This window comes from Brassica rapa, chromosome A03, assembly GCF_000309985.2.
Source record: "Brassica rapa cultivar Chiifu-401-42 chromosome A03, CAAS_Brap_v3.01, whole genome shotgun sequence".
NCBI lineage: Eukaryota > Viridiplantae > Streptophyta > Magnoliopsida > Brassicales > Brassicaceae > Brassica > Brassica rapa.
In genome coordinates this window covers 26,599,242-26,615,020 of record NC_024797.2, presented here as the reverse complement: position 1 = coordinate 26,615,020, position 15,779 = coordinate 26,599,242, and the positions used below count along the sequence as shown (strand labels likewise).

Here is a 15,779-nt window from a genome sequence, read left to right as displayed (position 1 = left end):
ACAAAGAGGTGAAACTAAGAGGAAAGAAAAAAGAGATGACTCAATGTAAGAGAGTGGAATAGAGAGTAAATTATATTTCTCTTTCAAATATTAGAGTAACTTTTAAAGTGTATTTTTCTCTTTTTCTACAGTAAATATAGTAAATAGGCAAAAAAACAATTTTCTTTGACTGGCATGATTTCGGCTGAATTTGGAGTAAACAAAAATTTGGAGTAAACATTTACTTCAAAAATACCATACACTTAAAGTCTATGACTATGTATCTGACAATTTAACCAATATAAATAATAAATTTGTATATAAAATAGTATTATGTATTCTTCTAAAAAAAATTTAGTTAGTGCAACATTTTGATGGAAGTTAAGATTCAAATAATCAGCAGACTTTGTAGGTATAATTATTTTTTTCTAACCAAAGTAAATAATAAATTCTTCATCAATCTTGATAAACACTAGGAAATTTTATTTATATGGTATTTTAGTAGTAACTAAAGCAGACTTTATAGGCATATAATAATTAAACTTAATTTTTTACTTTTCTGAACGTACAAAACAATTTGCGTTCGTGGATGAAGTATACTCCCTCCGTTTTTTAATATAAGTCGTTTTACAGCTATGCACGTAGATTAAGAAAACCATTAATTTCTTATATTTTCTAAACAAAAACATCATTAATTATTTACCTAACCACAATTCAACCAATAGAAAAATAGAAGATATATTACCATTGGTTATACAACATTAATTATTAATAAATTTTATATAGAAAACCGAAAAAGACATATAATTTGGAACAAAATTTTTTCTCTAAAACGACTTATATTAAAAAACGGAGGGAGTATTAATTACTGGATAAGTCATAAATATGTTGGCTTTTAAAGGATGGTATGGGGCGTGAAAGCGCGTGCCCGTGCCGTTGCGGTTACGAAAGTCGATCAGGAGAAGAGTTAAAAGCCGTCATCGTTTGGATTCCGTCACTTTCGCCGTCTGCTCCAACGCCAGGCAACAAGAATGGCTAGGAAAGCAGAATCAGGTTTGACCTCGTACTTTAGGTAAATTGCATTTGTGCCACTAAAGTGGGACCAACATGAAGCATGTGGGAAGTGTTTGGTCTCTTTTTCACGGTTTAACCAACTTACCCGCCACACTGGTTTACGCGCGTAATTTCCATTTTTTTTTATGATCTGTTTTTTTTGTATTGTTAATTTAGTGGAATTTTAAACCAGATTTGCATCTTCACATATGGAGTTCGATCATAGACATGGCAAGAGTAGTGACATTAGATGATTAACTACTATATAACTCCACTGTCTAATCAATAACTATGGACAATTCTTTTGTTTTTAAAAATAGTTATGGACAATAGATATGATGTACTAGCTGATGTAACATTAGATGATTAACTACCATCTAACGCCACGGTATAACCAATCACTATGGACAATTCTTTTGTTTTTCTAAAATAGATATGGACAATATCGATGTAATAGATGATGTAAGGGTAGTCAGTAGATGAAAGAATCACAAATCCATAAATAGATTTTCTATATTTTCTTTTTACCCACCAATCTTATAGTAATCTCAATACAATATCTGTCAGATAACTTTATTTTCCAAACATTTGCACCATCTCTAGTATCGTATTGTATGGAGTTTGTATTAATATAACTGGGTTCTTTAAATGATCAATAATTTTTTTTTTCTAACAAAAACTATTATCGATGTAGTCATTCATTTGGCGATGAATAATGCCAAACAATATATAATAAGATGAAATATTAGAAAGATTAAAAGTCTATACTCCGTGGTCCATCTTTTAGTTTTACCAATAAATTACTTACTTTATTGTTTAGTTCTGAATTAATCGTGTTTAAAATATAGTTAAATATGGCAGAAAACGTCACCTATGACGTATTTTTGACAACTTCTGCTCCCTTTAAGGATATAAATAAACAAGATAGCTTCGAACCCACCACCACCATCTTCCGGATTTTCTCTTTCTGATTTTAGACTATTGTATTCTATATTTTCTAATATTAACTTGGTATCTTGTCCCCGTATATGCTTAGAGCTTGTTCAAACGAATCTCAAATGTTTAGTAAGAAAATGTAAAAAAAAGAATATTAACAGATTTCCTCGGTCCTCCTAAGAAATCATACGTTATAATATAACTGCCACAATTTTGGTCCCAAATGAGCGCAATTCATTTTTTGAGTTTTGGTTCAACTTTGGTAGTATTAGGGGGTGTTAGTGGGGATGAGATTTATAATGAGTCTTAGAATTTCTAAGTCTAGTGTTATTGGTTTATAGATTCTCATATTCTTATTGAAATCTATTGTTATTGGTTTGATGATTCTATGACTCTATACAAAATCATTTGTTATTCAAAAAGTTTAGATTTTAATGATTCTACAAATCTATTAAAGTAAATGTTATTGGAAGTTGAATTCTTATCATTTTAACTCACAAATTAAGATTTTGAGAATACTACATGTTTACCTTGAATTCTTAGAATCATTACATTACTTTATTTTCATAGATTTTCACAATATACAAAATTCTCTACATCTCTTTCCAAATTTAACAAATCTCTCAACTTTTAAAATCAACAAACTCTATAGAAATCTAAGTCCCACTAACACCCCCTTATAGATTTATAAGATGAACTCCATCATTCATCTATTTGTATTAATTGCTTCGGTTTTAACCCTATAGTCAGCCGATATAGTTTATCTTTAGTATAGTGCATGCTACTTATTCAAAGCCTTGACGATTTCAACTTATCATATGTTTTGTAGAAATTTTCGTAAATGACTTCTTTATTTGGCGATTTAATTTGCTGGTCTCGGGGAAATTAGAAATAGAAATGCATATCATTGTTTTTTTTTATTTATCTCCAAAATCACTAGCATTGACTTGGTGATTCATCGGTAAGAAGTTAATTTCTGGAACAACAAGTCAATGAATCTCCTAAGAAAAAAAAGGTAAGATTCCACATATACCTCTTTGATGCTTTCAACTCTATTAAAGAAAAAAAACAAGTAGCAGAAAAACACTGATGTTTCCTCACAGAGAGCTGGAAACATGGAATATGCTCAAAGGAAGAGTTTCATCTTAATTTGAGAATCAGGGAACAACGGAGCAGGAATCAAAAAAATTTGCTTTTTAAATCTATAAGTTTAGCGTGTAATATAAATATTTGAGTTTTTGCTAAATTTGCTAGTTGATTTGTTCAATATGCTTTGTTAATTATTAAGCTATTTCTCTTGCATATCGACAATTTGTGGTTATGATTCATTATTACAAGATAACTAAATTTTTTTGACGGACGCATATATGGTTTTGATTACGTATTCATCATTCACAAGACTAATAAAAAAACACAGACAATTTATATTTATCTAAATTGTGATTTTTCCTTTCTTATTTTGGTTTTGACTTGAGTTCATGGCAATTTGGCAAATATCATCCAATTCACAGCAATACGTATTTGGAAGATCGTTGATTTGGATAAGGGTTGTTCTCTGGCAGAATTGAAGGCGTCCCTCTCTTTGGGAACTCTATGAGAAGTAGAGAGTTACGAGTTTCTCTGTATACGGATTAGGTGCCCACGTGTTATTATATTATTCACCGTTTTGTTACCGCGTTTTATATATAGATAACACACATTTTCGGTCGAGCTTAGCATGAATCATGATGTCAATCTATTATTATCACACAATAAAACTTGAAAACTTTTGTATAGTTAGAAATTTAACAAATTAATTATATATGTTCTACAAGTGGCCACGCAACAGGAATGGTATAGTAGGTTTTATACGTACCCAAAGAGGACGATAGTGGAAGGATAATTAGGGTTTAAACATCTATAAATAATTTGGCCTTATAATCCCCAACCAAATTAAAAATATAATTAGGAGTATTATAGTCTTATAGATCATAAAATGGTACAAAAAGACGAGAAATTACCAATCAACGTATGGTTTTGTGTGAATGATTGTCTTTACACTAGTCATTATTGCGCCACAATGGTTGGGAAAAGAATTTTGTATAAGTATCTTTATTGCTTGACACCTGTAATTTTTTATAATGGATAGTACTTTATATTATGTATAGTCATAGATGCTCGTGTGTGTGTATTTTTAAAACTTATGTTATTTAATCAAAGTGTCCTTTAGCACCCTCTTAAGGGCCAAGGGTCACATTTCGGATTATTAGATGATTAAAATCTTGCTTAATTTTCATATTGATAATATCGTAGTTGATCAAGCAATCTCGCCATGAAATGTTTAGTCATTTATTCATTTATTTGAATCAAATGTGTAGTCAATATATAAACGAGGATTCTAAGATGCCGATTCGAATAGAAAACCGGAACTAAATATAAACAATAATTTAATAAGTTTTATACGTGTGAGCAACAACACTACCGATAACTAGATTTATATTGTAAAATCAAATGTTCCGAAATATGTAATATTTCATACATTAGCTACATGTTTATCTGTGAACATGGAAATAATTTTGATTTAAGATTTTAAAACTCAGCATATAAATGTAATGAATAAAATCAAATAAAAGGAATAAAGAGAGGAAATAGCAAAAGATACATAGTACTATGATTGGCTGGACAAAGATAGAGTTTGCGCACCCATGTGGAGACCAACTATTTGAATGTTTCATGGCCTATATATATATATATATATATATATATATATATATATATATATATATATATATATATATATATATATATATCTTTTGACATCAGGTTTATTGGCCTAATGTATATCTACACATTATATAATGTATTGTACGTTCTAATCGCAATTTAATTCATGTTGCATGCCTACTGTGAGAAGAATGACAAATAATGAAATGACTAGATTTTGACCCGCGCTTTGAGCGCGGGATCATTTTCGAAACATTCCAAGTTTATTTGATATAAATTTGTATTTTAATTGTATCTACACTTAGATATTACAAATGGAACATTATATTCAGTGTTTTGAAACCCGACCCGATCCGCAGTAAAATTGGTAAATTCGGTGGCTCATATGTAATTCATTTTAGTTTTAAAAAAAAACTGTTATTTAAAAATTCTTTAAACCCCGTAACAACCGCTAAAACCCGAGATCTGGTTATCGGTTGAGCTGGTAGATGACCCAATATATATTTCGGTTTGATTTATTATTATATTTAGAGTATTATAATATATATTCATGAATGTTCAGATGAATAGTGAATATATATTATGAAAGTGATATTCCAATTTAAATACAATTTTAGTCCAACTAAAATTTCATCTTGTTAATGGATCAATATTTGAGAGGATGCATACTAAAAATGAAATAGATTTGAGTATCAATAATGTGTATACGTCTATTAAAAATTAATGATTTACGTTTGCAAAAAAAAATTATTTATTTATTTAGTTAGTTTACTTTTGTTATTCACATGTTATTAGATACTTTTTGATTTTTTTGTCTATGGCTTATTTTAAATTTAAAAGCTAATTTCATTATTCGCATTAGAAATGTAAATATTTATTATTTTATTTTGATATATATTTTTATTATATTTAGTTCTTAATTTTTATAATTTATATATATATTTTTAAATAATTAAAATATTAACCCTTACTCTCTGGCATCGATTCATGTTAATGTAATGTTTTATGATATATTTTTGTTAATATTTTTTTCAATAAGTTTATATTTGATATATATGTTGCATGTCTCTTTCAGTAACCCGTAAAAAATACATTCATAAACCTATCAACAGTAACATGTTTCATCGTATAATTACTATTAATATTTATTTTAACATATATATATTTAATACTCTTAACTATAAAATTATATTTTTATGTATTTGGTGAGGCTTTTGAACAATTTGTTTTTTTTTTTGCATTTGGATTAATATATAGTTGTATATATACAAATGAATATATATATATATATATATAAGTATTTATTACATTAATAACTAAAATATAATTGAATAGTTATTTAAATTTCGAATTAATATAAATTAAATTCATTAGTTTAAAAGATAACAGATTAGTTAGTTAGTTCCTTAATTTTAGGTATGATGTATATTTAATAATTAAATTAGATATGAATAGAAATAATATGAAATATAATTAAATATAATGGTCTAACCTAGACTATTTGTAAGTAGATAAAAATTGCTTCTGTTTTAATAGTATTGATATCACAGTTTACATGAAATTTAAGTTGACCACTAAGTTTTTTACTTTTATAGAACAAATTAGATGATTTTTCTCTGTTTTTATAGTGTTTCAAAAAAAAAAACTTCTCTGTTTTTATAGAACAACATCTAGTCATCTAGATTGGGGAATGTTCTCTTTTTTTTTTTTTTGAACAACACACAAACTTCATTAATAAAGGGGAAATCAGTTCAACAAAGCAGAGGAGCTGTTACAAAGAGCTGATTTTGCTAGAGAATCAGCTCCAGAGTTCTGAGCTCTTGGGATGAAAGTAAACAAGATAAAACCAAAAGTAGACGATAGAAGCTCGATATCCATAAGAACCCCAAAGAGCTCCATTGGATAGGTTTTCGAGTTGATGGCTCTGATGAGCGATTGAGAGTCGGAACGCATCCAGACTTTGGTAACTTGAGCTGTTCGGGCAGCTCGGAGACATTCCCTGATCGCAAGTGCTTCTGCTAGGAAGGGGGAGGTGACGTAGTTGCAGCATGAGGATCCGAAGAGGGCCTGTGGTAGTGTTTCGTTAACGAGAATCCAGCCTAGACCCGCCTGCAAGGATTGCTGTGACCACGACGCATCCGAGTTGCAAAGCGAGGTATCAGGGGGAAGTGGCGCGTGATATAGGGGAGCTGATGTTGGTGTTGGTCCCGGGGGGCTGGGGATCTTCTGGGCCTGGTTCCATTCCCTGGCATTGACAAGCGCGTTGGTGACGACTGCAGCGTGTGAGGTCACTCTGTTTTCAAAGATGAGACGGTTTCGAGCCGTCCATAGGTTCCAGCATAACCAAGAGAAGAGGTCAGTTGTGATACCCGTCGGTGGTAGACAAACAAGCGCCGGGGCTAGAGTGAGAGCATGTTGAATGGAGTCCGAGTTGACTAGGGCTGTAGTCGACTTGAAGGGCGCTAGGGGAATGTTCTCTACTTCTCCGTGTTTCCAAACCATGGTCTTTTCATCACAAAAGAAACATCTTATGATGGATAAATATTTGAAATCTGAGGAAGGCTTAACTTAAACACATTCCCAGCGTAATATGTTGGACCTGAACTAGAGAGCATCATTATCACTTTCTAAGTTGTTAGATGCATATACATATCATATACTATTAAATAGCTTATTTATAAAAACAACAGGTTTAGATAGATTAGCCAGATATCTATGTTCCAGGATTCGTTTTAATATGGATTTTAAGAAGAAATATAAGGGGGTTAATAATACGTACCAGTTCTTTCTTTCATTTTGTTTTTTTTTTAATCAAATATTATACTATTCTGCTACATCAACAATAAATCAAGACATCAAATCAGATAATTACCGTCTAGTGTTAAAAAAAAAAGCATATAAATTTCGAAAATGCTAGAAACTAAAGAAGCTTTTCCATTTGGATTCCACGTGAAAGCTTGTCCCCTAGAGTATACTACTGGGGAACCCACTGTAAACCACTGTAAACTACTCGTATATTACCGTTTCTTTTAGCTTAGATCAGATGCTTCATAAAGTTATAATATTATTTACTGGTGATGTAACATAATATATATATATATACATCTATTATTGACAGATTTAAAAATAATTAAATATTTTATAGCCAAACTGAATAACCAACTGGTGAAAATGTATTGCAAATTGAAAAGCGAGGGACCACTTTTCTTATATGGATTCAAGCAAGCCGGATAAATAAACATATAGAGAGAAATGTTATTGGTCGTCGCTGTTCTTATTTTTATATTTAGTAAACTAATCATTGTATTGATTTATTGGATGGACTACAATAGAAAAACTTCCGGAATAAGTGGGATCTTCGTCCCTCACGTTTTCCCCCAAATGATGTTGACTTTATTTGACTTACTCTATGAGATTCTCCTAGCCGTAGGATCTTTTGAGTAGTCTTTTCAGTCCGTCAGATTCGGAGATCCAAATCTTGGAATCCCATCGTCTTGGATCTATTTGCCATTATACAACGCCATTGTACATGCCACCATCAATTTTATTGGTATAACAATTTTTTGTATTTAAAAAAAATGTTTGTATTTGGATCTCAAATCTCATTAACAAGACACAACTAAAACTAAACACGATTATTTATAACAATTCATCCTTTTGACGACGGTTTTTCTCAAATTTTGTTTTACATCAAACGAAAATAGAAATAAATATAAATAAGATATCACAAATCAAAGTTCAACATACAATCTATATGTATGAACTTTTCTATATATTATTGATTTTATCTAAATTTGTGAAACTATAATAAAGCAGACTAATAATTCACAAGGATGATTGATCAACCACGATGATCAGTAATTACTTAGAGATAATAATATATAGTTTTCTTTTTGTTGAACCTATATAAATCATAGAAAAAACAAAGTTTTTCCGTTTGCAAAATATAGTCAATAGAAATAACTTTCTATTCCTAATCCTAGGGCTACAAGACTTGAACAGCAAGGCAGTGCTATAAATAATCTAACCCTAACTCCTACACTAACTAAGAGAGCAGCAAAGTAATGAAAATCATGAGGCTGCTACTTAGCAGTATCATAACTAGGGATGTTATGTACATAGTTAGGGCTTAAGTGTATAGCTTCTAAACACCGCATAGTCCGTATTTTAGAATACTGAAATTTAATGATAAACACATAGATTAAACTTTCCTTAATTAAAATCTGAAAATGATAATAAAATATATTTTCTTTTTGGCTCTACACTAAGAAGAAAAAAACATTTACCTCCATAATTATGGCTATGTCCAAGCTTGGAGTACACCAGGAAGAGGAAACACCATAGTAAGAGGACGAGAGAACGCTGGAAGAAACTGCCGCTTCTAGAATTGGTATCAGCCTTTTCAGATAATCTGACAATCCTAAACCTGAAACCATTGTTCTCACTCATGCATATCATGGAACAATGGCCACGCCTCGCCATCTCTTAGCAGATCTCTGCTCTGTGCTCGTGTGTACACACACAGATGGAGAGAGAGAGAGAGAGAGGAGAGATCGTTGGTTGTATGACTTGTATCACAAGAAACAGAGAAAAGGGAAGATGAAGGAGAGAGAGAACATGCATTGGTCTTGCTGCTCTGTTGTGTTGTTTGAAACAAGAACCTAACATTTGGCCCTTGAGAAACCTATTTCTTCGGAATTTTTCAACTTACTTAAGGGCTAGTTATGGTTCAATCTATTGTTAGCAAATTTAGAAAAGTATTCGACCGAGTTTTCTTTCTTTTGAATAAGTAACAACTCAAAACTTCAGAGATTGAAAATAAAAAATGTGTCAGTTAAGGCTACGAGCGTATCGCCGACAGAAGGGGCAAGCCGACCGGTGTTCACCAAAGGTAAACCGGGCGACCCATCCTAAGGTTCAACTACGAGCTTTTTAAGAGATGATTCCCATGAAATTAAACAATGAAGCATTGATATAAGAAAATGGCCAAGGAGAAGAAACTCGCATGAATTCATTTCAAGTTTAACTAATAATATTTTGTGATTATCGATCAAACAAAAATAAACATTAAATTGGATATTTAAGAAATTATTTAGTTAGTATATACTCATTTCAGATATTAAACCATAGTTTCAAATATTTATTTAAGAGTGCTTAAATTCTTTTTTTTTTAAGAAAATATCTATGCATTTGGATTAGGTTCAGATGATATATAATATCTTTGCCTAAACTGCCACAGAAGAGATATCATAGGGTATATACATTTGGTTGAAATTTATTTTTGGAGTCTACTTGGTCAAGTAGAAGGGCTTCTTCTTTCATAGCTCACAAGGTGACCTATTACAACTTGATTCAATAGCATCAGGTTCTTCATAGTGGCTCAAATGTTTAATTTACAACGATCTGCTTTGTAAATTGATCATATTCACATATCAAATGACATACAGATCAGGTTTTCTGGTTTGGATTCGGTTCGGTATAGAAATTTAGCAAAATTCCCATGCTTAGCTAGGCCACATCACTTTTCCTCAATGTAACGTTATCCCCATGGCCAAACAAATATCCTTTTGCTTTACACCGCTCGCTTTCCCTTTTAAAAAAAGTTAAAACTCTTATCCCTACCAGAGACCACTTAAAACATCGCTACCAAACAAACATCCCTCTCCAACATGGCGAAGCCTTACTCTTCGTCTAGCCAAACAAACCTCGCTTCATGCGCCCTCGCCGCCATCTTCATCGTCTTCCTTATCATCGCCTCCGTTACCGTCTACCTCACGGTATTCAGACCAAGAGATCCCGAGATCTCCGTCACAAACGTCAAGGTCCCGTCCTTCTCCGTCGCCAACAGCTCCGTCAGCTTCACATACTCTCAGCTATCCATCGTTAGAAACCCTAACCGCGCCGCGTTCTCTCATTACAACAACAGAATCCAGCTCTTCTACTACGGTAACCGGATCGGGTTCATTTTCGTACCGGCTGGTGAGATCGAACCGGGTCGAACGAAGCGAATGGCAGCTAGTTTCTCCGTGGAGTCGTTTCCTCTAGCTGCCTCTGCTTCTCGAATCTCCGCTGGTGGTTTTGGAACCGGGTTAGTGGATATGGATAGTCGGGTCGGGTCTACGGTGGAGATAGAGTCGAAGCTGGAGATGGCGGGTCGGGTTCGTGTTCTTGGTTTGTTCACGCATCAAATTGTAGCTAAATCAAGTTGCAGGATTGCGATTTCTACTAGTGATGGATCGATCGTGGCCGTCCGTTGTTGATGCAAGACTTTTTGTAGCAATGTAAAAAATGTTTATTTAAAAAACACATGTAAAAAAACCTTCTTGGGTTCTTGTCTGAATCCTGAAGTTAGAAAGCTGCAAATATAAATACATAGATTTTGTACTTCAAAATGTAACATGAGGGTTTGTACTTTCAAGATTTTGCTACTTTTGACTTGCATGAGATTGTACTTTTAGAGTTTGTTTACTATGACTTGCAACTTGCATGAAGTTTAACTTCGGTGTCAAATTGGACTAATGAAAAAGAAAACCGAAATGTGTTGATTAATTAATAAGATAAAGATATAATGAGATTCATCATTCCCTTTACATGTTTACAGTAACAGAACTTGTAGAACTGGAGTAATGAAGACGACTTTCAGGGAACTAAAAAAGAATGAGATTTAAATATAAAAAAAATTCAAAGAGTAGCTATGATCAAAATTAGTGATACACGTATTTCCCCACTTGCTTCTAAAATTTGGGTTCTTGATCAGCATTTTTCATATGATTATAAAAATAAATAATGCAAGAAAAAAAACGAGAGTTAAGAGGAGCCATTGGAGGAGTCGTAGCCGTAAGGATTATTGCTGGCCCAGTTCCATAGATCCCTACACATCTCTTCGATCCCATACTTAGCCCTGCATTCATACCGTACCAAACAAAGATAATAATTAGATTCAAATGTTGGGTGTGCATTTTTATTTTACTAAAACAGTGTCAGTTCATGTACTCTGTAGAGAAAACAAAAAAAACTTACTTCCAGTTTAGCTCGCGTTCTGCTTTCTCTGTTGAGGCGTAAACAATCTCAGCGTCTCCAGGACGTCTTCCGGCCATCACCAACGGGATTTTCTAATCGGAAATAATCAAAAATATTAAAACCAATGATCTTTTGGTTAGAGCATTGTTCTATGTAAACAAACCAATCAATGGTTTACCTTTCCGGATGCCTTCTCAAAGGCAGCAACCATTTCGAGGACCGATGTTCCATTACCCGTTCCAAGGTTGTAAACCTCACAACCTGACAATTTTTTTCCAATAATTAAGCTTTGGATTCAATGGCAAAACATTATGAGAGGAGAAACAAACAAGAGTTTAAGAGATAGTCCTTACTGATTTTGAGATCATCTAGCTTGCGCAGAGCAGCTATATGTCCATCTGCTAAATCAATGACATGAATATAATCTCTAACCTGAAACAAATATATGGACAAAATAATGTTAAGATGAATCACTAATTTGCCTCACGTACTTTACATTTCAACACCACATGAGACTGTAATGTAATAACTAACAGTCAAACAATTCTTGTCTACCAGAGACATTCAATAAGACATACACATACCCCTGTACCATCCTTTGTCTTGTAGTCGGTTCCAAAGACGGTGAGGTGAGGTCTCCGACCAACCGCAACTTGTTGGATATAAGGCATGAGATTGTTTGGAATTCCAAGAGGATCTTCACCAATGTAGCCACTAGGATGTGCACCAACAGGGTTGAAGTATCTAAGCAATATGATCTTCCATTCAGGGTCCGAGCGATGTACATCCCGGCAAATCTCTTCAATGAAAAGCTTTTACACAGCAACACCAAATAAAAACCCTCAGTCAAATTATTTTTCCCTGATTATCATTATCACTACCACAAAGGTGGACTATGGTAAATTAAGTTACTACCTTAGTACGGCCATATGGGTTGGTTGCAGAAATTGGGGACTCCTCAGTGCAAGGAACCTCTTTTGGCCAACCATAGACAGTAGCTGAGGATGAAAATACAAGCTGGAAAACAGAGTAGCAAAAGCTAATCATGAGATCAAACTAATACAAAAATAAAAAAAAATACAAAAAGAGTGAATCCATGTGGTGGAGAGGAAGAATGATTTACATTTTTGCAGCCGTATTGAGCCATAACCTCCAACAGAGTAATAGTGCCAACAATGTTATTATTATAATAAAGCAAAGGCTTCTCCACACTCTCACCTACTGCTTTAAGTCCAGCAAAGTGTATCACTGCATCAAACCTGTTAATAATAATTCCATCAAACCAATTATATGAACATACTAATCATTTGTAGTCTTAAAGATTCTTAAAAAAAAGGTTTTATTTTAAAATTTTCAATCATACTTAGTTTCTGAGAAAATCTTCTCAAGCGCAGGTCTGTCTCGGAGATCCACCTGCATGTAAGAAAACAAACACAAGAATTTTAAGAAACTAAAATTAACCCCAAGACATTATGTACTTCAGAAATGGCAGGCGCATATTTAAATAACATTTTAGGTATTAAAGCATGATAAAAGAATCTAACAGATCAAAAATATATAAATAAATATAGAACTTGGGATCATATAGTATTATAGTATCCTGTTGCACATGGCATCGATGCTTTATTCTGATGATATTTATATGTATAAACACATAAAGATTAGCCACATGGTGTTAGGGGCATAAAGTTAACTAGAACCCTGGAATCACACACAATCATCGAAAAATGACCTGTTATCACAAAACTTTTTATTGAAAAAATTCTTGACGTACACGTTTCCAAAAACCTAACACGCAAAAAACAAATTAATTCCACGGAGAGAGAAGGGGGACGAAAGAAACCTGGTGGAAGGAGAGGCGGTCTCCGTTTTGGCCGGCGAGTTTCTTAACGCGTTCGAGAGAAACAGCAGAGGAATTGTCGAGGTTGTCAACAACGACGGCGGAGTAACCACCGTTAAGCAGTTGAAGCACAGTATGACTTCCGATGTAGCCAGAGCCGCCGGTGACCAGAATATTCTTTGCCATCGTTAACAGAAGTAAATAATCTTAATTCAGAAAAGATATGAAAATTCGTGAGAGCGTTTTCTTATTGCGACGGAGAGCAAAAGGGGTTTTATAGAGCGGTGATGGAGATATTTTGAGTTTTGACTGTATATTTACTTAAAGATTCTTATACGTTTCTAGAGAGAGAAATATGGAACGTGGCAGAATATGATATCGGTGCGAATATACCGGATTGCTTTTAATTGCCTAAATTACCTTTGACGTTATTGTTAATGGATTTTTTTCTTTTAATTTGGATAAATGTAATTTATTAGTTTTTTTTTGAGAATTTGGATATAAATTTATTGGTTTACTAGTTCGACACAAGATTAATGGATATAAATTTGGATGTAACGAGGAGGATATATTTATTTGGATTTTGATACATTTAATAGTTTACACTGAGAGTAGATTTATTTTAGATTATGAGAATATCCTTTTTACATAAAAAGATAATGCGTATGTATTTTGGATTCATTTTCCAAATTTACTTGATTTGTAATTATTCGTGGTTGTTCTGCAAGGTATAGAACATATATTTTAACAGAAAAAATCGGGGTTACGAGAATTTTTTTTTTTTGATAAAGAGTTACGAGAATTTGGGTACTAACTATAGGTTAAGCATTCAAGGATTGTTTCTACTTTAGGTATAACTGAAGTATAATTAAATTTCTCTCTCAACTTTAACGCTATATGAATCAACCTTTCTCTTCACACATACATACTACAAAAACAGAGACAACACACAGTTTCAACTTCGTAAAGAAGTGGCAACATACTATTGGAACCATTGATATCTTGCATATTTACATTGTTTTATCCATTCATCCATGAGCATTTTCATCATATAGATTAGGATTTAGCCATGTCTAGGTTGCATTTTGCATTCATTGTCCTTATTAGGTGCTGGAGTGTGTCATGGAGTGATTTGAGATGTTTGGGAGCACTGTGATCCAAAAGGGGGTGAAAGATGAGCATGGATGGAGCCTTTAGAGAAATCTTCTGTTGCTAAGATTTTGTGGAGACACAGCAAATTGAGTCAGCTTTCTAATGGAAGTGGTTTCAAGTCATTTGGAGATGTAATGAAGGAGTTATGATCAATTTACTAGAGGCATATCCATCCTAGTCGAGCATCGCAGAGTGACCTCTCAGAGCGACCTACCGAGGTCGCTCCCAGCCAGAGCGACCAGTCCAGAGCGACTACCTCAAGTCACTCCCAGCCAGAGCGACCAGCCAGAGCGACCAGCCAGAGCGACCAGCTCAAGTCACTCGCGTTTTGACGCGTCGAGACACAAAAAAACGCGTCGGGAGTGACCTCCTGGAGCGACTATGCTAGGTCACTCTGCGTGTTTTGCTTGGACGATTTTTATGTTATTTCAGAGGCCTTTTGGTCATTTGTTTTGATGTTTTTACACTTTCTAAACCTAAGTTAAGTACTTTGGTAAGCCATGGGAGGCAAGATAATCTCTTTTTCTAGAGAAAAACTAATAAAAAACCTCTTTTGATTGAGATTTCATTGCTTTCATCTTGTGTTCTTGTTGATTTCTTATCTATTTCTCTACATGATTAATCTGAAATCCAATATGGGTTTAAGAGGAATCATGGAGATTAGTGAGTAATCACCTTTTGAATTCATGGGTTAGGGAGATCAAGGGTGATTAGGTTAGTTCTAGGATGTTTTAGTGTAGATCATTCTTGTTCCTTGCTAGTAGAGTATTCATAATGCATCTTCTGAGTTGGCCACTCAAAAGTTGATCAATAGGCATTTCCCACCCAAAAGGTGTTTGATGAAATGCCTGAGACAACTCTCCTAGACTTTTAGTATACTTTGCCAAAGACATTTGTTGTTAAAGGTGCTAAGATAGCTAATAGACTTGTTAGTAATGATTGCTTTCATATTATTCAACCAAAGACATTTGATGTTTGAGATATGTTAGCAAATGAGCATTCATCTAGACATAGAGCTTGCTTAGAATTGTGTCTAGGCTTAAGGTTGATAGTTTGATTGATCATTTGCCATCCTTAGTTCGATACTTGATCACCC

At 33.4% G+C, this 15,779-nt stretch overlaps 3 protein-coding genes and 1 long non-coding RNA gene across 4 annotated transcripts; 2 read left to right on the top strand and 2 right to left on the bottom strand.

Moving 5' to 3' along the window:
* Positions 1 to 53: 53 nt before the first annotated feature.
* Positions 54 to 5,008, top strand: LOC103861450. The gene is made up of 2 exons (XR_631544.3): positions 54 to 2,983; positions 3,072 to 5,008. It is a non-coding gene; the product is annotated as an uncharacterized LOC103861450 (long non-coding RNA).
* A 1,010-nt stretch (positions 5,009 to 6,018) lies between these two features.
* LOC103861768 lies at positions 6,019 to 9,088 on the bottom strand. Its single transcript, XM_033288546.1, has 2 exons — positions 8,958 to 9,088; positions 6,019 to 8,171 (listed from the first exon to the last, which is right to left on the bottom strand). The coding sequence occupies exon 2, from the start codon at positions 7,171 to 7,173 to the stop codon at positions 6,418 to 6,420; it is 756 nt and encodes a 251-aa protein (XP_033144437.1). The 5' UTR covers positions 7,174 to 8,171; positions 8,958 to 9,088; the 3' UTR covers positions 6,019 to 6,417.
* A 1,001-nt stretch (positions 9,089 to 10,089) lies between these two features.
* On the top strand, positions 10,090 to 11,145 carry LOC103861449. The gene has a single exon (XM_009139158.3). It carries the CDS (start codon positions 10,341 to 10,343, stop codon positions 10,929 to 10,931), a length of 591 nt encoding a protein of 196 aa, XP_009137406.1. The 5' UTR covers positions 10,090 to 10,340; the 3' UTR covers positions 10,932 to 11,145.
* Positions 11,146 to 11,341: 196 nt separating this feature from the next.
* LOC103861448 (UDP-glucose 4-epimerase 2) lies at positions 11,342 to 15,413 on the bottom strand. The gene is made up of 9 exons (XM_009139157.3): positions 13,535 to 15,413; positions 13,055 to 13,104; positions 12,815 to 12,950; positions 12,607 to 12,708; positions 12,276 to 12,503; positions 12,045 to 12,123; positions 11,870 to 11,952; positions 11,692 to 11,783; positions 11,342 to 11,572 (listed from the first exon to the last, which is right to left on the bottom strand). Exons 1-9 carry the CDS (start codon positions 13,715 to 13,717, stop codon positions 11,479 to 11,481), a joined length of 1,047 nt encoding a protein of 348 aa, XP_009137405.1. The 5' UTR covers positions 13,718 to 15,413; the 3' UTR covers positions 11,342 to 11,478.
* Positions 15,414 to 15,779: the final 366 nt, after the last annotated feature.